This window comes from Oncorhynchus mykiss, chromosome 10, assembly GCF_057628025.1.
Source record: "Oncorhynchus mykiss isolate SJ-2025 chromosome 10, ASM5762802v1, whole genome shotgun sequence".
NCBI classification, from domain to species: Eukaryota; Metazoa; Chordata; class Actinopteri; order Salmoniformes; family Salmonidae; genus Oncorhynchus; species Oncorhynchus mykiss.
The window spans coordinates 3,967,501-3,994,000 of NC_143031.1; the positions used below are offsets into that span (position 1 = coordinate 3,967,501).

At 42.9% G+C, this 26,500-nt stretch overlaps 1 protein-coding gene across 1 annotated transcript in view; it reads right to left on the bottom strand.

Moving 5' to 3' along the window:
* The window catches only part of LOC110534825 (neurobeachin), a 315,108-nt gene that overhangs the window by 164,607 nt on the left and 124,001 nt on the right, over positions 1 to 26,500 (bottom strand). Inside the window, exons 10-15 of the mRNA XM_090188780.1 lie at positions 18,016 to 18,072; positions 17,540 to 17,680; positions 16,415 to 16,548; positions 8,579 to 8,687; positions 8,015 to 8,167; positions 764 to 932 (exon numbers count right to left, since the gene is read on the bottom strand). Coding sequence (XP_090044906.1) covers positions 764 to 932; positions 8,015 to 8,167; positions 8,579 to 8,687; positions 16,415 to 16,548; positions 17,540 to 17,680; positions 18,016 to 18,072 — 763 coding nt within the window. The remainder of the gene's footprint in view (positions 1 to 763; positions 933 to 8,014; positions 8,168 to 8,578; positions 8,688 to 16,414; positions 16,549 to 17,539; positions 17,681 to 18,015; positions 18,073 to 26,500) is intronic.

Below are 26,500 nucleotides of genomic sequence, written 5' to 3' on the forward strand. Positions count from 1 at the left end.
TCTGTCTGTGACGTCTGTCTGTCTGTCTGTCTGTCTGTGACGTCTGTCTGTCTGTGACGTCTGTCTGTGACGTCTGTCTGTCTGTGACGTCTGTCTGTCTGTGACGTCTGTCTGTCTGTGACGTCGGTCTGTCTGTGACGTCTGTCTGTGACGTCTGTCTGTCTGTCTGTCTGTGACGTCTGTCTGTCTGTGACGTCTGTCTGTGACGTCTGTCTGTCTGTCTGTGACGTCTGTCTGTGACGTCTGTCTATCTGTGACATCTGTCTGTGACGTCTGTCTGTCTGTCTGTCTGTGACGTCTGTCTGTCTGTGACGTATGTCTGTCTGTGACGTCTGTCTGTGACGTCTGTCTGTGACGTCTGTCTGTGACGTCTGTCTGTCTGTCTGTGACGTCTGTCTGTCTGTGACGTCTGTCTGTGACGTCTGTCTGTGACGTCTGTCTGTCTGTGACGTCTGTCTGTCTGTGACGTCTGTCTGTCTGTGACGTCTGTCTGTCTGTGACGTCGGTCTGTCTGTGACGTCTGTCTGTGACGTCTGTCTGTCTGTCTGTCTGTGACGTCTGTCTGTCTGTGACGTCTGTCTGTGACGTCTGTCTGTCTGTCTGTGACGTCTGTCTGTGACGTCTGTCTATCTGTGACATCTGTCTGTGACGTCTGTCTGTGACGTCTGTCTGTCTGTCTGTCTGTCTGTGTCTGTCTGTCTGTGACGTCTGTCTGTGACGTCTGTCTGTCTGTCTGTCTGTCTGTGCGTGCGTGCGTACGTACCCAGTCCTTTAGGTGTGATGCCGCTGCTCTCCAGTGGGTTGCTGACCCAGTAGTAGTACTTCAGCGTGTGCATCAGCTGCAGCACGGTACCGACGCGACGGATGGTGCTGTAGATGGTCGACGTCCCAATGAACTCCGCAGACAGGTAGGTGTACAGGGACAACTGGACCTGGAAGGAGAAACACGTAACACACATACAGGAAGGGAAAAAGAGGGGGAGAGAGAGAGACACAGCAACTATCAACTGAAGGTGTTGTCCTCTACCCTCCTCTCCTCTCCTATCCTCTACCCTCCTCTCCTCTCTTGTCCTCCTCTCCTCTCTTGTCCTCTACCCTCCTCTCCTCTCATGTCCTCTACCCTCCTCTCCTCTCTTGTCCTCCTCTCCTCTCTTGTCCTCTACCCTCCTCTCCTCTCATGTCCTCTACCCTCCTCTCATGTCCTCTACCCTCCTCTCCTCTCATATCCTCTACCCTCCTCTCCTCTCATGTCCTCTACCCTCCTCTCCTCTCATGTCCTCTACCCTCCTCTCCTCTCTTGTCCTCCTCTCCTCTACCCTCCTCTCCTCTCCTCTCATGTCCTCTACCCTCCTCTCCTCTCATGCCCTCCTCTCATGTCCTCTACCCTCCTCTCATGTCCTCTACCCTCCTCTCATGTCCTCTACCCTCCTCTCATGTCCTCTACCCTCCTCTCATGTCCTCTACCCTCCTCTCATGTCCTCTACCCTCCCCTCCTGTCCTCTACACTCCTCTCATGTCCTCTACCCTCCTCTCATGTCCTCTACCCTCCTCTCATGTCCTCTACCCTCCCCTCATGTCCTCTACCCTCCCATCATGTCCTCTACCCTCCTCTCATGTCCTCTACCCTCCCCTCCTGTCCTCCATCCTCCTCTCATGTCCTCCACCCTCCTCTCATGTCCTCCACCCTCCTCTCATGTCCTCTACCCTCCTCTCATGTCCTCTACCCTCCTCTCATGTCCTCTACCCTCCTCTCATGTCCTCTACCCTCCTCTCATGTCCTCCACCCTCCTCTCATGTCCTCCACCCTCCTCTCATGTCCTCTACCCTCCTCTCATGTCCTCTACCCTCCTCTCATGTCCTCTACCCTCCTCTCATGTCCTCTACCCTCCTCTCATGCCCTCTACCCTCCTCTCATGTCTTCAGGATCGAGGGAAAGGTGAACGGAACAAAGTACAGAGAGATCCTTGACCTGCTCCAGAGCGCTCAGGACCTCAGACTGGGGCAAAGGTTAACTTTCCAACAGGACAACAACCCTAAGCACACTACCAAGACAATGCAGGAGTGGCTTCACGACTAGTCTCTGAATGTCCTTGAGTGGCCAGTGCCCGGACATCAACCCAATCGAACATCTCTGGATAGACCTGATAGCTGTGCAGCGACGCTCCTCATCCAACCTGACAGAGCTTGAGAGGATCTGCAGAGAAAAATGGGAGAAACTCCCCAAATACAGGTGTGCCAAGCTTGTAGCATCATACCCAAGAAGACTCAAGGCTGTAATCGCTGCCAAAGGTGCTTCAACAAAGTATTGAGTAAAGGGTCTGAATACTAATGTAAATGTGACATTTGAGTTTTTTGTTTTTAATACATTTGCAAAAATGTATTCAATTCTGTTTTTGTGATGTCATTATGGGGTATTGTGATGTCATTATGGGGTATTGTGATGTCAGAATGGGGTATTGTGATGTCATTATGGGGTATTGTGATGTCAAAATGGGGTATTGTGATGTCATTATGGGGTATTGTGATGTTATTATGGGGTATTGTGATGTCAGAATGGGGTATTGTGATGTCAGAATGGGGTAGTGTGATGTTATTATGGGGTATTGTGATGTTATTATGGGGTATTGTGATGTCAGAATGGGGTATTGTGATGTTATTATGGGGTATTGTGATGTCAGAATGGGGTATTGTGATGTTATTATGGGGTATTGGGATGTCAGAATGGGGTATTGTGATGTTATTATGGGGTATTGGGATGTCAGAATGGGGTATTGTGATGTCATTATGGGGTATTGTGATGTCAGAATGGGGTATTGTGATGTTATTATGGGGTATTGGGATGTCAGAATGGGGTATTGTGATGTTATTATGGGGTATTGTGATGCCAGAATGGGGTATTGTGATGTTATTATGGGGTATTGTGATGTCAGAATGGGGTATTGTGATGTTATTATGGGGTATTGGGATGTCAGAATGGGGTATTGTGATGTTATTATGGGGTATTGGGATGTCAGAATGGGGTATTGTGATGTTATTATGGGGTATTGGGATGTCAGAATGGGGTATTGTGATGTCAGAATGGGGTATTGGGATGTCAGAATGGGGTATTGTGATGTTATTATGGGGTACTGGGATGTCAGAATGGGGTATTGTGATGTCAGAATGGGGTATTGTGATGTTATTATGGGGTATTGTGATGTCAGTATGGGGTATTGTGATGTCAGAATGGGGTATTGTGATGTCAGAATGGGGTATTGTGGTGTTATTATGGGGTGTTGTGATGTCAGTATGGGGTATTGTGATGTCATTATGGGGTATTGTGATGTCATTATGGGGTATTGTGATGTCAGAATGGGGTTTTGTGATGTTATTATGGGGTGTTGTGATGTCAGAATGGGGTATTGTGATGTTATTATGGGGTATTGTGATGTCAGAATGGGGTATTGTGATGTTATTATGGGGTATTGTGATGTCAGAATGGGGTATTGTGATGTCATTATGGGGTATTGTGATGTCAGAATGGGGTATTGTGATGTTATTATGGGGTGTTGTGATGTCATTATGGGGTGTTGTGATGTCAGTATGTGGTATTGTGATGTTATTATGGGGTATTGTGATGTCATTATGGGGTATTGTGATGTCAGAATGGGGTATTGTGATGTCAGAATGGGGTATTGGGATGTCAGAATGGGTATTGTGATGTCAGAATGGGGTATTGTGATGTCAGAATGGGGTATTGTGATGTTATTATGGGGTATTGTGATGTTATTATGGGGTATTGTGATGTCATTATGGGGTATTGTGATGTCATTATGGGGTATTGTGATGTCATTATGGGGTATTGTGATGTCATTATGGGGTATTGTGATGTCAGAATGGGGTATTGTGATGTTATTATGGGGTATTGTGATGTTATTATGGGGTATTGTGATGTCAGTATGGGGTATTGTGATGTCAGAATGGGGTATTGTGATGTTATTATGGGGTATTGGGATGTCAGAATGGGTATTGTGATGTCAGAATGGGGTATTGTGATGTCAGAATGGGGTATTGTGATGTTATTATGGGGTATTGTGATGTTATTATGGGGTATTGTGATGTCATTATGGGGTATTGTGATGTTATTATGGGGTGTTGTGATGTTATTATGGGGTATTGTGATGTCATTATGGGGTATTGTGATGTTATTATGGGGTGTTGTGATGTTATTATGGGGTGTATTGTGTGTAGATTGATGAAGGAAAACAACTACTTAATACATTTTAGAATAAGGTTGTAACGTAACAAAATGTGGAAAAAGTGAAGGTTTGCATCGTGCCAAAAACTCAGCTAATTTCCACCTTTCCAAATAGTAATTTCTTAAGATTTTGTGAGCATCTTTGTCCGTGACATAACCTCTCAACTCTTCCTGTACTGACGCATTAATCAATTCTCCAGTATTCCTGTGGCCCCTCCCACTGATGCATTAATCAATTCCCCAGTATTCCTGTGGGCCCTCCCACTGACGCATTAATCAATTCACCAGTGTTCCTGTGGGCCCTCCCACTGACGCATTAATCAATTCACCAGTGTTCCTGTGGGCCCTCCCACTGACGCATTAATCAATTCACCAGTATTCCTGTGGGCCCTCCCACTGACGCATTAATCAATTCTCCAGTATTCCTGTGGGCCCTCCCACTGACGCATTAATCAATTCTCCAGTATTCCTGTGGGCCCTCCCACTGATGCATTAATCAATTCACCAGTGTTCCTGTGGGCCCTCCCACTGACGCATTAATCAATTCACCAGTATTCCTGTGGCCCCTCCCACTGATGCATTAATCAATTCCCCAGTATTCCTGTGGCCCCTCCCACTGATGCATTAATCAATTCCCCAGTATTCCTGTGGGCCCTCCCACTGATGCATTGATCAATTCCCCAGTATTCCTGTGGGCCCTCCCACTGACGCATTAGTCAATTCCCCAGTATTCCTGTGGGCCCTCCCACTGATGCATTGATCAATTCCCCAGTATTCCTGTGGGCCCTCCCACTGATGCATTGATCAATTCTCCAGTATTCCTGTGGGCCCTCCCACTGATGCATTAATCAATTCTCCAGTATTCCTGTGGGCCCTCCCACTGACGCATTAATCAATTCTCCAGTATTCCTGTGGGCCCTCCCACTGACGCATTAATCACACCATCCCCAACTGTAAAAAAGTTGATATTTCTTACAGCTATGATAAAATTTACTCTCTTCACAACCCTTCCTTCACAAGCTATTAAAATGTTTATGGGAACAGTGATGAGTTTATTGATGACACATGGGACGATATTCTGGAACCGTGTCCACTCCTCTTCTATTCGCGCCAAACATGGTTTGATGCTACGCAAAATCCTAAACCGCTCTCACCGAACTAAACTCAGGATCTCTCTAATAGTCTGATGTCCACCCTGTTTGCTTCATTAACAACTACGTTTTGGTCCTGCTCTTCTCTACATAACTATTGGTCCTGCTCTTCTCTACATAACTATTGGTCCTGCTCTTCTCTGCATAACTATTGGTCCTGCTCTTCTCTACATAACTATTGGTCCTGCTCTTCTCTACATAACTCTTGGTCCTGCTCTTCTCTACATAACTATTGGTCCTGCTCTTCTCTACATAACTATTGGTCCTGCTCTTCTCTACATAACTATTGGTCCTGCTCTTCTCTACATAACTATTGGTCCTGCTCTTCTCTACATAACTCTTGGTCCTGCTCTTCTCTGCATAACTATTGGTCCTGCTCTTCTCTACATAACTCTTGGTCCTGCTCTTCTCTACATAACTATTGGTCCTGCTCTTCTCTACATAACTCTTGGTCCTGCTCTTCTCTGCATAACTATTGGTCCTGCTCTTCTCTACATAACTCTTGGTCCTGCTCTTCTCTGCATAACTATTGGTCCTGCTCTTCTCTACATAACTCTTGGTCCTTCTCTACATAACTATTGGTCCTGCTCTTCTCTGCATAACTATTGGTCCTGCTCTTCTCTGCATAACTATTGGTCCTGCTCTTCTCTACATAACTCTTGGTCCTGCTCTTCTCTGCATAACTATTGGTCCTGCTCTTCTCTGCATAACTATTGGTCCTGCTCTTCTCTACATAACTATTGGTCATTCTCTACATAACTATTGGTCCTGCTCTTCTCTGCATAACTATTGGTCCTGCTCTTCTCTACATAACTATTGGTCCTGCTCTTCTCTACATAACTCTTGGTCCTGCTCTTCTCTGCATAACTATTGGTCCTGCTCTTCTCTACATAACTCTTGGTCCTGCTCTTCTCTGCATAACTATTGGTCCTGCTCTTCTCTACATAACTATTGGTCCTGCTCTACATAACTATTGGTCCTGCTCTTCTCTACATAACTATTGGTCCTGCTCTTCATAACTATTGGTCCTGCTCTTCTCTACATAACTATTGGTCCTGCTCTTCTCTACATAACTATTGGTCCTGCTCTTCTCTACATAACTATTGGTCCTGCTCTTCTCTACATAACTATTGGTCCTGCTCTTCTCTACATAACTATTGGTCCTGCTCTTCTCTACATAACTATTGGTCCTGCTCTTCTCTACATAACTATTGGTCCTGCTCTTCTCTACATAACTCTTGGTCCTGCTCTCCTCTACATAACTATTGGTCCTGCTCTTCTCTACATAACTATTGGTCCTGCTCTTCTCTACATAACTATTGGTCCTGCTCTTCTCTACATAACTATTGGTCCTGCTCTTCTCTACATAACTATTGGTCCTGCTCTCCTCTACATAACTCTTGGTCCTGCGCTTCTCTACATAACTATTGGTCCTGCTCTCCTCTACATAACTATTGGTCCTGCTCTTCTCTACATAACTATTGGTCCTGCTCTCCTCTACATAACTATTGGTCCTGCTCTTCATAACTATTGGTCCTGCTCTTCATAACTATTGGTCCTGCTCTTCTCTACATAACTATTGGTCCTGCTCTCCTCTACATAACTATTGGTCCTGCGCTTCTCTACATAACTATTGGTCCTGCTCTTCTCTACATAACTATTGGTCCTGCTCTTCTCTACATAACTATTGGTCCTGCTCTTCTCTACATAACTATTGGTCCTGCTCTTCTCTACATAACTATTGGTCCTGCTCTTCTCTACATAACTATTGGTCTCTAATACCATATCTAAAGTATTTTTTTTACCACCTCAGGCTCATCTGAGGAGTTTACACAAACACCATCTAAGTTCAGACATTTAAAAACCTTTCTATTCCTCGTTCATTTCCACCCCCGTCTCCCTCTCTCCCGTCTCTCTCACCCTCGTGTCTCTCTCTCTCACACACACACACACACACACACACACACACACACACACACAGCTTGCTTCCACATCCTTAGCCCCCTCACACACACTGCCACCATCCAGGGTGATTAGAAATATATTTAACGAGGTATCTCTTAACGGGGTATCTCTTAACGAGGTATCTCTTAACGAGGTGTCTCTTAACGAGGTGTCTCTTAACGAGGTGTCTCTTAACGAGGTATCTCTTAACGAGGTGTCCCTAACAAAGTGGTAGTCGAACACACTGGACTGACACTATACCCACTAGTGCAACAGCTAATTCAGAACTGACATTAGTCAGCTCAAGAGCTGAATCCATCCTCTCTCTCTTTCCCCGCTCCTCTCTCTCTCTTCCACCTCCTCTCTCCTGCTCTCTCTTCTATATCCTCTCTCTTCCACCTCCTCTGTCTTTCCCCTCTCCCCCCCACTGCATCTCTCTTTTCAGCTGTTCTCTCTTTCTTCTATATTCTCTCTCACGTTCTTCTCTTCTTCTACCCCTGTAATTTTACACACTTTTCTTTTATTCCTTGACTCTCTTCACAAAAAATCTCCCTTCCAGTTGCTGTGTGGAATCAGCTACCCCTGGAGAAAGATTATAGGATCTGGGCAGAACTATACGGGCTGTGTGTATCCAGACGGTACTGTAGATCAGGACACTCTCTCTCTCTCTCTCTCTCCCTACCTTAGCGGGTGTGTGTATCCAGATGGCAGCGTTGAAGAGGACGTGGTCACACAGCTGTTTGAGGAGTGGCGCTCCGTGGGTTAACCCGTCCAGGTACTTAGCAAAGGACAAGAACTGTTCCAGCACAGCTCTGGTGATGTGGACCCTGGACGACTGGGGGGGGGGGGAGAGAGAGAGAGAGTCAACCTGTCAATCATTCATTCAAACCATAAGGACTGATCTAACACCGCTCTGGTGATGTGGACCCTGGACGACTAGAGAGAGACGAGGGAGAGAGAGAGAGAGAGAGAGTCGACCTGTCAATCAATCATTCAAACCATAAGGACTGATCTAACACCGCTCTGGTGATGTGGACCCTGGACGACTGGAGAGAGAAGAGGGAGAGAGAGAGAGAGAGAGAGTCAACCTGTCAATCATTCATTCAAACCATAAGGACTGATCTAACACCGCTCTGGTGATGTGGACCCTGGACGACTAGAGAGAGACGAGGGAGAGAGAGAGAGAAGAGGGAGAGAATCAATCAAATCAGTAACTCAATCAGTCGTATTGTGAGCGAACGTGTACCTTCTCCAGCAGGTACCCGATCACCAGGAATCCTTTCCCCCCCAGCATCTGTTCCTGCATGGCCACGGAGCTCTTCAACAGCTCAACTAGGAACGCCAGGAGGGTGGCACTGCAACACAGGAACACACACACACACAATTTAACACAGAAACACACACACACACACAATTTAACATAGAGAACACACACACACACACAATTTAACATAGAGAACACACACACACAATTTAACACAGAAACACACACACACAAACAATTTAACATAGAGAACACACACACACACAATTTAACATAGAGAACACACACACACACAATTTAACATAGAGAACACACACACACACAATTTAACATAGAGAACACACACACACACAATTTAACATAGAGAACACACACACACACAATTTAACACAGAGAACACACACACACACAATTTAACATAGAGAACACACACACACAATTTAACATAGAGAACACACACACACACACACAATTTAACAATGGAGAACACACACACACACACAATTTAACAATGGAGAACACACACACACACAATTTAACAATGGAGAACACACACACACACACAATTTAACAATGGAGAACACACACACACACAATTTAACAATGGAGAACACACACAATTTAACATAGAGAACACACACACACACACACATACACAATAAAACATAGAGAACACACACACACACAATTTAACAGAGAACACACACACACACACAATTTAACATAGAGAACACACACACACACACACACAAACAATTTAACATAGAAAACACACACACACACACACACACACGTTATCTGTAAATACATACAGTATGATAGCAAATATGTATTAAGTAAATCTGAAGAACCAATCATGAATCACCAATCATGAATCACCAATCATGAAGAACCAATCATGAAGAACCAATCATGAAGAACCAATCATGAAGAACCAATCATGAAGAACCAATCATGAAGCACCAATATGTGGCAGAAAGCCTAGAGGTAAAGAGTGTTGAGCCGCTAACAGAAAGGTTGCTGGTTTGAATCCCTGAGCCGACTAGGTGAAAAATCTGTCTACGTGGCCTCGTTCAAGACACTTTACCCTAAATGCTCCTGTAAATGGATAAGAGTGTCTGCAATCAATCCCTGATATACCGTAGGCTGAGAATGTAGTCATAGTAACTAGCTCTTCTCTGGTAGTTGAATTACAGAATTATAGTAGGGAGAAGCAGTATATAGTTCTAGTAGTATAATACCAGTATATAGTTCTAGTAGTATAATACCAGTATATAGTTCTAGTAGTACTGTAACAGTATATAGTTCTAGTAGTACTGTAACAGTATATAGTTCTAGTAGTATAATACCAGTATATAGTTCTAGTAGTACTGTAACAGTATATAGTTCTAGTAGTACTGTAACAGTATATAGTTCTAGTAGTATAATAACAGTATATAGTTCTAGTAGTATAATACCAGTATATAGTTCTAGTAGTACTGTAACAGTATATAGTTCTAGTAGTATAATAACAGTATATAGTTCTAGTAGTATAATAACAGTATATAGTTCTAGTAGTACTGTAACAGTATATAGTTCTAGTAGTATAATAACAGTATATGGTTCTAGTAGTATAATAACAGTATATAGTTCTAGTAGTACTGTAACAGTATATAGTTCTAGTAGTATAATAACAGTATATAGTTCTAGTAGTATAATAACAGTATATAGTTCTAGTAGTACTGTAACAGTATATAGTTCTAGTAGTATAATAACAGTATATGGTTCTAGTAGTATAATAACAGTATATAGTTCTAGTAGTACTGTAACAGTATATAGTTATAGTAGTATAATAACAGTATATAGTTATAGTAGTATAATAACAGTATATAGTTATAGTAGTATAATAACAGTATATAGTCATAGTAGTACTGTAACAGTATTTAGTTATAGTAGTATAATAACAGTATATAGTTCTAGTAGTATAATAACAGTATATAGTTATAGTAGTACTGTAACAGTATATAGTTATAGTAGTATAATAACAGTATATAGTTATAGTAGTATAATAACAGTATATAGTCATAGTAGTACTGTAACAGTATATAGTTATAGTAGTACTGTAACAGTATATAGTTATAGTAGTATAATAACAGTATATAGTTATAGTAGTATAATAACAGTATATAGTTATAGTAGTACTGTAACAGTATATAGTTATAGTAGTATAATAACAGTACATAGTTCTAGTAGTTGTCATGTCTGTCCTGTTCGGGTCAGGTTACCGTGAACAACACTCCTACAGAGACATCTCTCACACCCACCAGAGGGGGAGAGACAGAGAGGTATGGAGTCGGGGGGGTTTATGACACCTCACACCCATTGCAAATCTTAAGGCAGCAGCCAAAATCCCTTTGTCCTCTCACTGTGGAGGAATGAAATGTATGATGTGCCTATGGAGAACCTACCTCAGAACAGTAACATGCAATACAGGGACTTTGGGACAATAGGTTTCGTCAGCCAAAATGGTAGTAATGAGGATAGATGAAATATGTAAAGGAAAGATGTTGTTGTTGTTGTTGTTGTTATTAAAAGTTAGATGACGACATTATAAGGAAAACAGTGTAACTATGTGCTTGCTGTTTGCATATTGTACGTTGTGTGGAAAATGTCCAGATCAAAGAGAATGTTTTCTCTCTCTCTCTTGAAATCCCTATTTAGCGTAACACGTGTCACATTGTGTTGGTCTGCTAGGGACCTGTTGTCATCGTACTAAGTTCTAATCAATGGCCCAGACTGCGTACAGAAACACACACACACACACAATTTAACATAGAGAACACACACACACACAATTTAACATAGAGAACACACACACACACACACAATTTAACAATGGAGAACACACACACACAATTGAACAATGGAGAACACACACACACACAATTTAACATAGAGAACACACACACACACAATTTAACATAGAGAACACACACACACACACACACACACACAATAAAACATAGAGAACACACACACACACAATTTAACATAGAGAACACACACACACACACAATTTAACATAGATAACACACACACAATTTAACATAGAGAACACACACACACAAACAATTTAACATAGAAAACACACACACACACACACATTATCTGTAAATACATACAGTATGATAGCAAATATGTATTAAGTAAATCTGAAGAACCAATCATGAATCACCAATCATGAAGAACCAATCATGAAGAACCAATCATGAAGCACCAATATGTGGCAGAAAGCCTAGAGGTAAAGAGTGTTGAGCCGCTAACAGAAAGGTTGCTGGTTTGAATCCCTGAGCCGACTAGGTGAAAAATCTGTCTACGTGGCCTCGTTCAAGACACTTTACCCTAAATGCTCCTGTAAATGGATAAGAGTGTCTGCAATCAATCCCTGATATACCGTAGGCTGAGAATGTAGTCATAGTAACTAGCTCTTCTCTGGTAGTTGAATTACAGAATTATAGTAGGGAGAAGCAGTATATAGTTCTAGTAGTATAATACCAGTATATAGTTCTAGTAGTATAATAACAGTATATAGTTCTAGTAGTATAATAACAGTATATAGTTCTAGTAGTACTGTAACAGTATATAGTTCTAGTAGTATAATAACAGTATATAGTTCTAGTAGTATAATACCAGTATATAGTTCTAGTAGTACTGTAACAGTATATAGTTCTAGTAGTATAATAACAGTATATAGTTCTAGTAGTATAATAACAGTATATAGTTCTAGTAGTATAATAACATTATATAGTTCTAGTAGTACTGTAACAGTATATAGTTATAGTAGTATAATAACAGTATATAGTTATAGTAGTATAATAACAGTATATAGTTATAGTAGTATAATAACAGTATATAGTCATAGTAGTACTGTAACAGTATTTAGTTATAGTAGTATAATAACAGTATATAGTTATAGTAGTATAATAACAGTATATAGTCATAGTAGTACTGTAACAGTATATAGTTATAGTAGTACTGTAACAGTATATAGTTATAGTAGTATAATAACAGTATATAGTTATAGTAGTATAATAACAGTATATAGTTATAGTAGTACTGTAGCAGTATATAGTTATAGTAGTATAATAACAGTACATAGTTCTAGTAGTTGTCATGTCTGTCCTGTTCGGGTCAGGTTACCGTGAACAACACTCCTACAGAGACATCTCTCACACCCACCAGAGGGGGAGAGACAGAGAGGTATGGAGTCGGGGGGGTTTATGACACCTCACACCCATTGCAAATCTTAAGGCAGCAGCCAAAATCCCTTTGTCCTCTCACTGTGGAGGAATGAAATGTATGATGTGCCTATGGAGAACCTACCTCAGAACAGTAACATGCAATACAGGGACTTTGGGACAATAGGTTTCGTCAGCCAAAATGGTAGTAATGAGGATAGATGAAATATGTAAAGGAAAGATGTTGTTGTTGTTGTTGTTGTTATTAAAAGTTAGATGACGACATTATAAGGAAAACAGTGTAACTATGTGCTTGCTGTTTGCATATTGTACGTTGTGTGGAAAATGTCCAGATCAAAGAGAATGTTTTCTCTCTCTCTCTTGAAATCCCTATTTAGCGTAACACGTGTCACATTGTGTTGGTCTGCTAGGGACCTGTTGTCATCGTACTAAGTTCTAATCAATGGCCCAGACTGCGTGCTTGTGTATCTTATATTATCATTTTAGCTTGTTAGTAAATAAATAATCAACTAGATTGGTTCGGTACAGAATGATTTAGTGGGACTCAACTAGATCGGTGCGGTACAGAATGATTTAGTGAGACTCAACTAGATTGGTGCGGTACAGAATGATTTAGTGAGACTCAACTAGATCGGTGCGGTACAGAATGATTTAGTGAGACTCAACTAGATCGGTGCAGTACAGAATGATTTAGTGAGACTCAACTAGATCGGTGCGGTACAGAATTATTTAGTGGGACTCAACTAGATCGGTGCGGTACAGAATGATTTAGTGAGACTCAACTAGATCGGTGCGGTACAGAATGATTTAGTGGGACTCAACTAGATTGGTGCGGTACGGAATGATTTAGTGAGACTCAACTAGATCGGTGCGGTACAGAATGATTTAGTGAGACTCAACTAGATTGGTGCGGTACGGAATGATTTAGTGAGACTCAACTAGATCGGTGCGGTACAGAATGATTTAGTGAGACTCAACTAGATCGGTGCGGTACAGAATGATTTAGTGAGACAACTAGATCGGTGCGGTACAGAATGATTTAGTGGGACTCAACTAGATCGGTGCGGTACAGAATGATTTAGTGGGACTCAACTAGATTGGTGCGGTACAGAATGATTTAGTGGGACAACTAGATCGGTGCGGTACAGAATGATTTAGTGAGACTCAACTAGATCGGTGCGGTACAGAATGATTTAGTGAGACAGCTAGATCGGTGCGGTACAGAATGATTTAGTGGGACTCAACTAGATCGGTGCGGTACAGAATGATTTAGTGAGACAACTAGATCGGTGCGGTACAGAATGATTTAGTGAGACAACTAGATTGGTGCGGTACAGAATGATTTAGTGAGACTCAACTAGATTGGTGCGGTACAGAATGATTTAGTGAGACAACTAGATTGGTGCGGTACAGAATGATTTAGTGAGACTCAACTAGATCGGTGCGGTACAGAATGATTTAGTGAGACAACTAGATCGGTGCGGTACAGAATGATTTAGTGGGACTCAACTAGATCGGTGCGGTACAGAATGATTTAGTGAGACAACTAGATCGGTGCGGTACAGAATGATTTAGTGAGACAACTAGATTGGTGCGGTACAGAATGATTTAGTGAGACTCAACTAGATCGGTGCGGTACAGAATGATTTAGTGAGACAACTAGATCGGTGCGGTACAGAATGATTTAGTGGGACTCAACTAGATCGGTGCGGTACAGAATGATTTAGTGAGACAACTAGATCGGTGCGGTACAGAATGATTTAGTGAGACAACTAGATTGGTGCGGTACAGAATGATTTAGTGAGACTCAACTAGATCGGTGCGGTACAGAATGATTTAGTGAGACAACTAGATCGCTGCGGTACAGAATGATTTAGTGAGACTCAACTAGATCGGTGCGGTACAGAATGATTTAGTGAGACAACTAGATCGGTGCGGTACAGAATGATTTAGTGAGACTCAACTAGATTGGTGCGGTACGGAATGATTTAGTGGGATTCAACTAGATCGGTGCGGTACAGAATGATTTAGTGGGGACTCAACTAGATTGGTGCGGTACGGAATGATTTAGTGAGACTCAACTAGATCGGTGCGGTACAGAATGATTTAGTGAGACTCAACTAGATCGGTGCGGTACAGAATGATTTAGTGAGACTCAACTAGATCGGTGCGGTACAGAATGATTTAGTGAGACAACTAGATCGGTGCGGTACAGAATGATTTAGTGAGACAACTAGATTGGTGCGGTACAGAATGATTTAGTGAGACTCAACTAGATCGGTGCGGTACAGAATGATTTAGTGAGACAACTAGATCGGTGCGGTACAGAATGATTTAGTGGGACTCAACTAGATCGGTGCGGTACAGAATGATTTAGTGAGACAACTAGATCGGTGCGGTACAGAATGATTTAGTGAGACAACTAGATTGGTGCGGTACAGAATGATTTAGTGAGACTCAACTAGATCGGTGCGGTACAGAATGATTTAGTGAGACAACTAGATCGCTGCGGTACAGAATGATTTAGTGAGACTCAACTAGATCGGTGCGGTACAGAATGATTTAGTGAGACAACTAGATCGGTGCGGTACAGAATGATTTAGTGAGACTCAACTAGATTGGTGCGGTACGGAATGATTTAGTGGGACTCAACTAGATCGGTGCGGTACAGAATGATTTAGTGGGGACTCAACTAGATTGGTGCGGTACGGAATGATTTAGTGAGACTCAACTAGATCGGTGCGGTACAGAATGATTTGGTGAGACTCAACTAGATCGGTGAGGTACAGAATGATTTAGTGAGACTCAACTAGATTGGTGCGGTACAGAATGATTTAGTGGGACTCAACTAGATTGGTGCGGTACAGAATGATTTAGTGAGACTCGGGTTTGTGCAGATTTACGGATTATGAGACGTTCAGAATGAGACTGTAGAGGAAATTAATTAATTACCTGATTAATTTAATCACATAATGATAAACAGTAAATCATTCGATGAACAGCAGTCGTCACATTAATCAATACAAGGTTACAACATAGTACTGTAACAGTATATAGTAGTGTAGCTCTAGATAGAGTAGTGCATTGCTGAGACATTAAATATGTAGAGGATTCAGCCCCTCATCTTTATACAGACTTACTAATGGCACCTTGGGGGGCTAGGACTCTGGGACACGCAGAGAGAGAGAGACACACATACATGGATAGATAAAGAGAGAGATCGAGAATGTGGGATCTTTCTCTCTTTTGTTCCCCGTCCCTCCCTCATACTCACCACACGGTGGTGTCCACAGACCTCCCTCCCTCCCTCCCTCCTACTCACCACACGCTGGTGTCCACAGACCTCCCTCCCTCCCTCCCTCCCTCATACTCACCACACGGTGGTCTCCCTCCCTCCCTCCCTCCCTCCTACTCACCACACGCTGGTGTCCACAGACCTTCCTCCCTCCCTCCTACTCACCACACGCTGGTGTCCACAGACCTCCCTCCCTCCCTCCTACTCACCACAGGGTGGGGTCCACAGACCTCTCTCGCTCTCTCTCTCCCTCCCTCCCTCTCTCCCTCCCTCCCTCCAACTCACCACACGCTGGTGTCCACAGAGCTGTCGTTGAGTTGTGTGTAGTCCAGTTGTGAGAAGAGAGGGAAGAGGACCTGTATTCCTCCTATAGAATGGATGGCACTGTGGATGGAATGGGTCACTATGGCCTTCACATCCTACATGAGAGAACACACTGTTAGGACACACACACACCCTGTAAAATGGGTCAATATGACCTTCACATCCTACATGAGATAACACACTGTTAGGACACACACTGTAACGGCCGTTGTTGGTGGAAGAAGAGGAGGACCAATGCGCAGTGTGGTAAGTGTCCATATTGATAATTTATTATCATGAACACAAAACGGAATAACGAAACAGTCCTGAACGGTGAATACAAACAGAAAATAATCAACACACAACTCAAAGGGTGAAACCAGGCTGCCTAAGTATGGTTCTCAATCAGGGACAACCAGGCTGCCTAAGTATGGTTCTCAATCAGGGACAACCAGGCTGCCTAAGTATGGTTCTCAATCAGGGACAACCAGGCTGCCTAAGTATGGTTCTCAATCAGGGACAACCAGGCTGCCTAAGTATGGTTCTCAATCAGGGACAACCAGGCTGCCTAAGTATGGTTCTCAATCAGGGACAACCAGGCTGCCTAAGTATGGTTCTCAATCAGGGACAACCAGGCTGCCTAAGTATGGTTCTCAATCAGGGACAACCAGGCTGCCTAAGTATGGTTCTCAATCAGGGACAACCAGGCTGCCTAAGTATGGTTCTCAATCAGGGACAACCAGGCTGCCTAAGTATGGTTCTCAATCAGGGACAACCAGGCTGCCTAAGTATGGTTCTCAATCAGGGACAACCAGGCTGCCTAAGTATGGTTCTCAATCAGGGACAACCAGGCTACCTAAGTATGGTTCTCAATCAGGGACAACGATTGACAGCTGCCTCTGATTGAGAACCATACCAGGCCAAACACAGAAATCCCAAATGATAGAAAAAAATAACATAGACTGCCCACCCCAACTCACGCCCTGAACATACTAAAAGAAAGACATAACAAAAGAACCAAGGTCAGAACGTGACACACACACACTCCACCCACCCTCCCTCCCTCACCCACCCCCCTTCCCTCAACACCCTCCCTCCCCCACTGACCTGCAGCATGAGTGCATGTGGGGAGTGAACGAAGTTGGATGCGTTCTCTCTGGGCGATGACTCCAGACAGAGCTGTGCGTCAGTGGCCTTGGCGTTGTAGGTGAAAGAGATGGAGCTGGCCAGCTTCCCATCATACAGGACCTGCAGTACATTACATGACACATTTCAGTCATTTAGTAAACTCTATTATCCAGAGGGACTTACAGTCCAGCACATTCATCTTAACGGGATACAGCAAGATTACGGCAATCTAGACATTTTTATACCTACCCAGAGTCAGACACTATTTCTATGCTAGCATACCCATAGACCACTAGTCATTGAGCTAACGCTAGTTAGTATTGGTTCAGTTAAAATGATATCAAACAAGTTCATCTGACTCTGGGGAAGTAGAAAAGAGCGGTTTCACTTCAATAGTAGAGAACCACATAGTCACAGTCGTAGTCTGTCCAACTTTTCCTCAATAACCTGCCTACCTGCTTATGGTGCTCTGCCAAGTGGATATCACTCTCCGACTTAAATTTAAAGGTGCTCTACAGGGGGAGATAGAGGAGGAGGGGGAGATAAGGGGAGGTAGGGGAGATAGAGAAGAAGGGGGAGATAGGGGGAGATAGAGAAGAAGGGGGAGATAGAGGGAGATAGAGGAGGGGGGAGATAGAGGAGGAGGGGGGGATAGAGGAGTAGGGGGAGAAAAGGGGATATAGGGGAGAGGGGGAGAGAGGAGAAGGGGGAGATAGAGGAGGGGGGGGATAAATGAGGAGGGGAGATAAATGAGGAGGGGAGATAGAGGAGGAGGGGGAGATAAGGGGATATAGGGGAGAGGGGGAGAAAAGGGGATATAGGGGAGAGGGGGAGATAGGGGAGGAGGGGGAGATAAGGGGAGAGGGGGAGATAAGGGAGATAAAGTAGGAGGGGGGGATAAGGGGAGATAGAGGAGGGGGGAGATAAGGGGAGATAGAGGAGGAGGGGGGAGGAGGGGGGAGATAAGGGGATATAGGGGAGATAGAGAAGAAGGGGGAGATAGAGGAGATAGAGAAGAAGGGGGAGATGGGGGGAGATAGAGGAGGAGGGGGAGATAAGGGGATATAGGGGAGAGGGGGAGAAAAGGGGAGATAGGGGAGGAGAGGGAGATAAGGGGATGTAGGGGAGGAGGGGGCGATAGAGGAGGAGGGGGAGATAAGGGGATGTAGGGGAGGAGGGGGAGATAAGGGGATGTAGGGGAGGAGGGGGCGATAGAGGAGGAGGGGGAGATAAGGGGATGTAGGGGAGGAGGGGGAGATAAGGGGATGTAGGGGAGGAGGGGGAGATAAGGGGATGTAGGGGAGGAGGGGGCGATAGAGGAGGAGGGGGAGATAAGGGGATGTAGGGGAGGAGGGGGAGATAAGGGGATGTAGGGGAGGAGGGGGAGATAAGGGGATGTAGGGGAGGAGGGGGCGATAGAGGAGGAGGGGGAGATAAGGGGATGTAGGGGAGGAGGGGGCGATAGAGGAGGAGGGGGAGATAGAGGAGGAGGGGGAGATAAGGGGATGTAGAGGAGGAGGGGGCGATAGAGGAAGAGGGGGAGATAAGGGGATATAGAGGAGGAGGGGGAGATAGAGGAGGAGGGGGAGATAAGGGGATGTAGAGGAGGAGGGGGAGATAAGGGGATATAGAGGAGGAGGGGGGAGATAGAGGAGGCGGGGGAGATAAGGGGATGTAGGGGAGGAGGGGGAGATAAGGGGATGTAGGGGAGGAGGGGGCGATAGAGGAGGAGGGGGAGATAAGGGGATGTAGGGGAGGAGGGGGAGATAAGGGGATGTAGGGGAGGAGGGGGCGATAGAGGAGGAGGGGGAGATAGGGGAGAGGGGGAGATAGGGGAGATAGGGGAGGAGGGGAGGAGGGGGAAAGGTAGGAAATACAATATATTAATTCATGAAAGAAAAGAAGGCATCGATAGAGAGGAACGACATACAGTGCCTTGCGAAAGTATTCGGACCCCTTGAACTTTGCGACCTTTGCCACATTTCAGGCTTCAAACATAAAGATATAAAACTGTATTTTTTGTGAAGAATCAACAACAAGTGGGACACAATCATGAAGTGGAACGACATTTATTGGATATTTCTAACTTTTTTAACAAATCAAAAACTGAAAAATTGGGCATGCAAAATTATTCAGCCCCTTTACTTTCAGTGCAGCAAACTCTCTCCAGAAGTTCAGTGAGGATCTCTGAATGATCCAATGTTGACCTAAATGACTAATGATGATAAATACAATCCACCTGTGTGTAATCAAGTCTCCGTATAAATGCACCTGCACTGTGATAGTCTCAGAGGTCCGTTAAAAGCGCAGAGAGCATCATGAAGAACAAGGAACACACCAGGCAGGTCCGAGATACTGTTGTGAAGAAGTTTAAAGCCGGATTTGGATACAAAAAGATTTCCCAAGCTTTAAACATCCCAAGGAGCACTGTGCAAGCGATAATATTGAAATGGAAGGAGTATCAGACCACTGCAAATCTACCAAGACCTGGCCGTCCCTCTAAACTTTCAGCTCATACAAGGAGAAGACTGATCAGAGATGCAGCCAAGAGGCCCATGATCACTCTGGATGAACTGCAGAGATCTACAGCTGAGGTGGGAGACTCTGTCCATAGGACAACAATCAGTCGTATATTGCACAAATCTGGCCTTTATGGAAGAGTGGCAAGAAGAAAGCCATTTCTTAAAGATATCCATAAAAAGTGTTGTTTAAAGTTTGCCACAAGCCACCTGGGAGACACACCAAACATGTGGAAGAAGGTGCTCTGGTCAGATGAAACCAAAATTGAACTTTTTGGCAACAATGCAAAACGTTATGTTTGGCGTAAAAGCAACACACCATCCCCACTGTCAAACATGGTGGTGGCAGCATCATGGTTTGGGCCTGCTTTTCTTCAGCAGGGACAGGGAAGATGGTTAAAATTGATGGGAAGATGGATGGAGCCAAATACAGGACCATTCTGGAAGAAAACCTGATGGAGTCTGCAAAAGACCTGAGACTGGGACGGAGATTTGTCTTCCAACAAGACAATGATCCAAAACATAAAGCAAAATCTACAATGGAATGGTTCAAAAATAAACATATCCAGGTGTTAGAATGGCCAAGTCAAAGTCCAGACCTGAATCCAATCGAGAATCTGTGGAAAGAACTGAAAACTGCTGTTCACAAATGCTCTCCATCCAACCTCACTGAGCTCGAGCTGTTTTGCAAGGAGGAATGGGAAAAAATGTCAGTCTCTCGATGTGCAAAACTGATAGAGACATACCCCAAGCGACTTACAGCTGTAATTGCAGCAAAAGGTGGCGCTACAAAGTATTAACTTAAGGGGGCTGAATAATTTTGCACGCCCAATTTTTCAGTTTTTGATTTGTTAAAAAAGTTTAAAATATCCAATAAATGTCGTTCCACTTCATGATTGTGTCCCACTTGTTGTTGATTCTTCACAAAAAAATACAGTTTTATATCTTTATGTTTGAAGCCTGAAATGTGGCAAAAACTCGCAAAGTTCAAGGGGGCCGAATACTTTCGCAAGGCACTGTAGAATGGATTGTGTTCGTGTTAGTCAAATGAACACAGCGTTCATCTCTCCCCCCTAGTTACCTACAAAGGTCAACGGAGTTAACTAGTAAGGTTAAACTAGTTACCTACAAAGGTCAACCTAGTTAACTAGTAAGGTTAAACTAGTTACCTACAAAGGTCAACCTTGTTACCTACAAATGTCAACCTGGTTACCTACAAAGGTCAACCTAGTTACCTACAAAGGTCAACCTAGTTACCTACTAAGGTCAGCATAGTTGCATACTAAGGTTAACCTAGTTACTGTAACTACTAAGGTCAACCTAGTTACCTACTAAAACTACTCAAACTAGTTTTATGTTAAGGTTAACCTAGTTATCTTTTAAGGTTAAGCTAGTTACCTATTAAGGTCGACCTAGTTACCTATTAAGGTCAATCTAGTTTTCTGTTAATGTTAACATTGCTATCTACAAAGGTCAACAAATCAAGTCATATCAAATCAAATGTATTGGTCAAATACACATGGTTAGCAGATATTAATGCGGGTGTAGCGAAATGCTTGTGTTTCTAGTTCCGAAATGCAGAAATAACCAACGAGTAATCTAACCTAACAATTCCAAAACTACTACCTTATAGACACAAGTGTAAAGGGATAAAGAATATGTACATAAAGATATATGAATGAGTGATGGTATAGAGCGGCATAGGCAAGATCCAGTAGATGGTATTGAGTGCAGTATATACATATGAGATGAGTATGTAAACAAAGTGGCATAGTTAAAGTGGCTAGTGATACATGTATTACATAAGGATACAGTCGATGATATAGAGTACAGTATATACATATGAGATGAGTATGTAAACAAAGTGGCATAGTTAAAGTGACTAGTGATACATGTATTACATAAGGATACAGTCGATGATATAGAGTACAGTATATACATATGAGATGAGTATGTAAACAAAGTGGCATAGTTAAAGTGACTAGTGATACATGTATTACATAAGGATACAGTCGATGATATAGAGTGCAGTATATACATATGAGATGAGTATGTAAACAAAGTGGTATAGTTTAAAGTGACTAGTGATACATGTATTACATAAAGATGCAGTAGATGATATAGAGTACAGTATATACGTATACATATGAGATGAGTAATGTAGGGTATGCAAACATTATATAAGGTAGCATAGTTTAAAGTGGCTAGTGATACATGTATTACATAAAGATGCAGTAGATGATATAGAGTACAGTATATACATATGAGATGAGTATGTAAACAAAGTGGCATAGTTAAAGTGGCTAGTGATACATGTATTACATAAAGATGCAGTAGATGATATAGAGTACAGTATATACAGTGCCTTGCGAAAGTATTCGGCCCCCTTGAACTTTGCGACCTTTTGCCACATTTCAGGCTTCAAACATAAAGATATAAAACTGTATTTTTTTGTGAAGAATCAACAACAAGTGGGGCACAATCATGAAGTGGAACGACATTTATTGGATATTTCAAACTTTTTTAACAAATCAAAAACTGAAAAATTGGGCGTGCAAAATTATTCAGCCCCCTTAAGTTAATACTTTGTAGCGCCACCTTTTGCTGCGATTACAGCTGTAAGTCGCTTGGGGTATGTCTCTATCAGTTTTGCACATCAAGAGACTGACATTTTTTCCCATTCCTCCTTGCAAAACAGCTCGAGCTCAGTGAGGTTGGATGGAGGTAACCTAGTTACCTACCAAGGATAACCTAGTTACCTACTAAGGTCAACGGAGTTACCTACTAAGGTCAACCTAGTTACCTACTAAGGTTAACCTAGTTACCTACTAAGGTCAACCTAGTTACCTACTAAGGTTAACCTAGTTACCTACTAAGGTCAACCTAGTTACCTACTAAGGTCAACGGAGTTACCTACTAAGGTCAACCTAGTTACCTACTAAGGTTAACCTAGTTACCTACTAAGGTCAACCTAGTTACCTACTAAGGTTAACCTAGTTACCTACCAAGGATAACCTAGTTACCTACTAAGGTCAACGGAGTTACCTACTAAGGTCAACCTAGTTACCTACTAAGGTCAACCTAGTTACCTACTAAGGTCAACCTAGTTACCTACTAAGGTCAACCTAGTTACCTACTAAGGTTAACCTAGTTACCTAATAAGGTCAACCTAGTTACCTACTAAGGTCAACCTAGTTACCTACTAAGGTTAACCTAGTTACCTACTAAGGTTAACCTAGTTACCTACTAAGGTTAACCTAGTTACCTACTAAGGTTAACCTAGTTACCTACTAAGGTCAACCTAGTTACCTACTAAGGTCAACCTAGTTACCTACTAAGGTTAACCTAGTAACCTAATAAGGTCAACCTAGTTACCTACTAAGGTTAACCTAGTTACCTAATAAGGTCAACCTAGTTACCTACTAAGGTCAACGGAGTTACCTACTAAGGTCAACCTAGTTACCTACTAAGGTTAACCTAGTTACCTACTAAGGTCAACCTAGTTACCTAATAAGGTCAACCTAGTTACCTACTAAGGTTAACCTAGTAACCTAATAAGGTCAACCTAGTTACCTACTAAGGTTAACCTAGTTACCTAATAAGGTCAACCTAGTTACCTACTAAGGTCAACGGAGTTACCTACTAAGGTCAACCTAGTTACCTACTAAGGTTAACCTAGTTACCTACTAAGGTCAACCTAGTTACCTACTAAGGTTAACCTAGTTACCTAATAAGGTCAACCTAGTTACCTACTAAGGTTAACCTAGTTACCTAATAAGGTCAACCTAGTTACCTACTAAGGTCAACCTAGTTACCTACTAAGGTCAACCTAGTTACCTACCAAGGATAACCTAGTTACCTACTAAGGTCAACGGAGTTACCTACTAAGGTCAACCTAGTTACCTACTAAGGTTAACCTAGTTACCTACTAAGGTCAACCTAGTTACCTACTAAGGTTAACCTAGTTACCTACTAAGGTCAACCTAGTTACCTAATACGGTCAACCTAGTTACCTACTAAGGTCAACCTAGTTACCTAATAAGGTCAACCTAGTTACCTAATAAGGTTAACCTAGTTACCTACTAAGGTCAACCTAGTTACCTACTAAGGTCAACCTAGTTACCTACTAAGGTTAACCTAGTTACCTACTAAGGTCAACCTAGTTACCTAATAAGGTTAACCTAGTTACCTACTAAGGTTAACCTAGTTACCTACTAAGGTTAACCTAGTTACCTACTAAGGTTAACCTAGTTACCTACTAAGGTTAACCTAGTTACCTACTAAGATGCTTTCATTTGTTGACTTCTGTAACCGTAAAAGCATTGGTTTCTGTTAAGGGATTTTTTTTTAATCAATAATTACTAATTATGTATACATTTCAATCAGGACTGAATAATCAGACTACTATTATGTTACTGTATGAATTTTCTTTTAATCCTAGTACTGAACTTATCGTCAGACTGGCTAGAATGCTTATCTACACAGGAAGACCTTGGCTCAGTCATAAATCATATTAAATTGGTAGGGAGACGATGTGGGAAGGCTTGAGATACTGCCTTTGTACCAGAGTGGGAGAAGAGACGGGACAGTTTGAAAACGAATGACAGTTTATTTAACGCTACAGATTGATTTTGAGACTGGTCTCTGTCCATTTTATGCAAATAAGAGTCTTACAAATTCTTAGGAGTGGACAGTGTTTAATTTAATTGGGTATTAAAACATATAGGAATTTAATTCCCGTAACAGTTTAATGCATGTTAACATTAGAAGCCTCCTCCCTAAGTTTGTTTTATTCACTGCTTTAGCACACTCCGCCAACCTGAATGTCCAAGCCGTGTCTGAATCCTTGCTTAGGAAGGTCACCTAAAACCCTGAAATTTCCATCCCTAACTATAAAATATTCCGACAAGAGAGAACTGCCAGAGGGGGCGGTGTTGCAATCTACTGCAGAGATAGCCTGCAGAGTTCTGTCTTACTATCCAGGTCTGTGCCCAAACAACAAGCTCCTACTTTTAAAAATCTACCTTTCCAAAAATAAGTCTCTCACCGTTGCCACTTGTTAGACCACCTTCAGCCCCGAGCTGTGCCCTGGACACCATATGTGAACCGATTGCCCCCCATCTACCTTCAGAGCTCGTGCTGCTAGGCGACCTAAGCTGGGACATGCTTAACACGCCGGCCATCCTACAATCTAAGCTTGATGCCCTCAATCTCACACAAATTATCAAGGAACCTACCAGGTACAACCCTAAATCTGTAACCATGGGCACCCTCTTAGACATCATCCTGACCAACCTGCCCTCTAAATACACCTCTGCTGTCTTCAACCAGGATCTCAGCGATCACTGCCTCATTGCCTGCATGCGTACTGGTTCCGCAGTCAAACGACAACCCCTCAACACTGTCAAATGCTCCCTAAAACACTTCAGCGAGCAGGCCTTTATAATCGACCTGGCCTGGGTATCCTGGAAGGATATTGACCTCATCCCGTCAGTAGAGGATGCCTGGTTGCTCTTCAAAAGGGCTTATTCTCCATCTTAAATAAGCATGCCCCATTCAAAACATGTAGAACTGAGCCCTTGGTTCTCTCCAGACTTGACTGCCCTTGACCAGGAAAAAACATAATTTGGCATTCTGCATTAGCATCGAATAGCCCCCACGATATAAAATATAATAGCCCCCACGATATAAGTTAGGAATAAGTTAAGAACCAATATACTCAGTCAGTTAGGAAGGTTAAGGCTAGCATTTTCAAACAGAAATTTGCTTCCTGTAGCACCAATTCCAAAAGGTTTTGGGACACTGTAAAGTCCATGGAGAACCCCCCCCCCCCCCCCCCAGATAGCTGATGTTCTGAAAGAACTGCAAAATTTGGACCCATACAAATCAGCTGGGCTAGACAATTTGGACCCTCTCTTTCTAAATGTATCCGCCGAGATTGTTGCAACCCCTATTACTAGCCTGTTCAACCTCTCTTTCGTATCGTCTGTAATCCCCAAAGATTGGAAAGCTGCGGGGTCATCCCCCTCTTCAATGGACCCAAACTGTTATAGACCTACAGTATGTCCAATCTTCCCTGCCTTTCTAAAATCTTCGAAAGCCAAGTTAATAAACAGATCACCGGCCATTTCAAATCCCACTGTACCTTTTCCACTATGCAATCTGGTTTCCGAGCTGGTCATGGGTGCACCTCAGCCACACTCAAGGCCCTAACCGATATCATAACAGCTGTCTTCATCAATCAAAATCAATCAATCAAATTTATTTTATATAGCCCTTCGTACATCAGCTGATATCTCAAAGTGCTGTACAGAAACCCAGCCTAAAACCCCAAACAGCAAGCAATGCAGGTGAAGAAGCACCTGGCCAAGGCTTTCGACTCTGTCAATCACCGCATTCTTATCGGCAGACTCAACAGCCT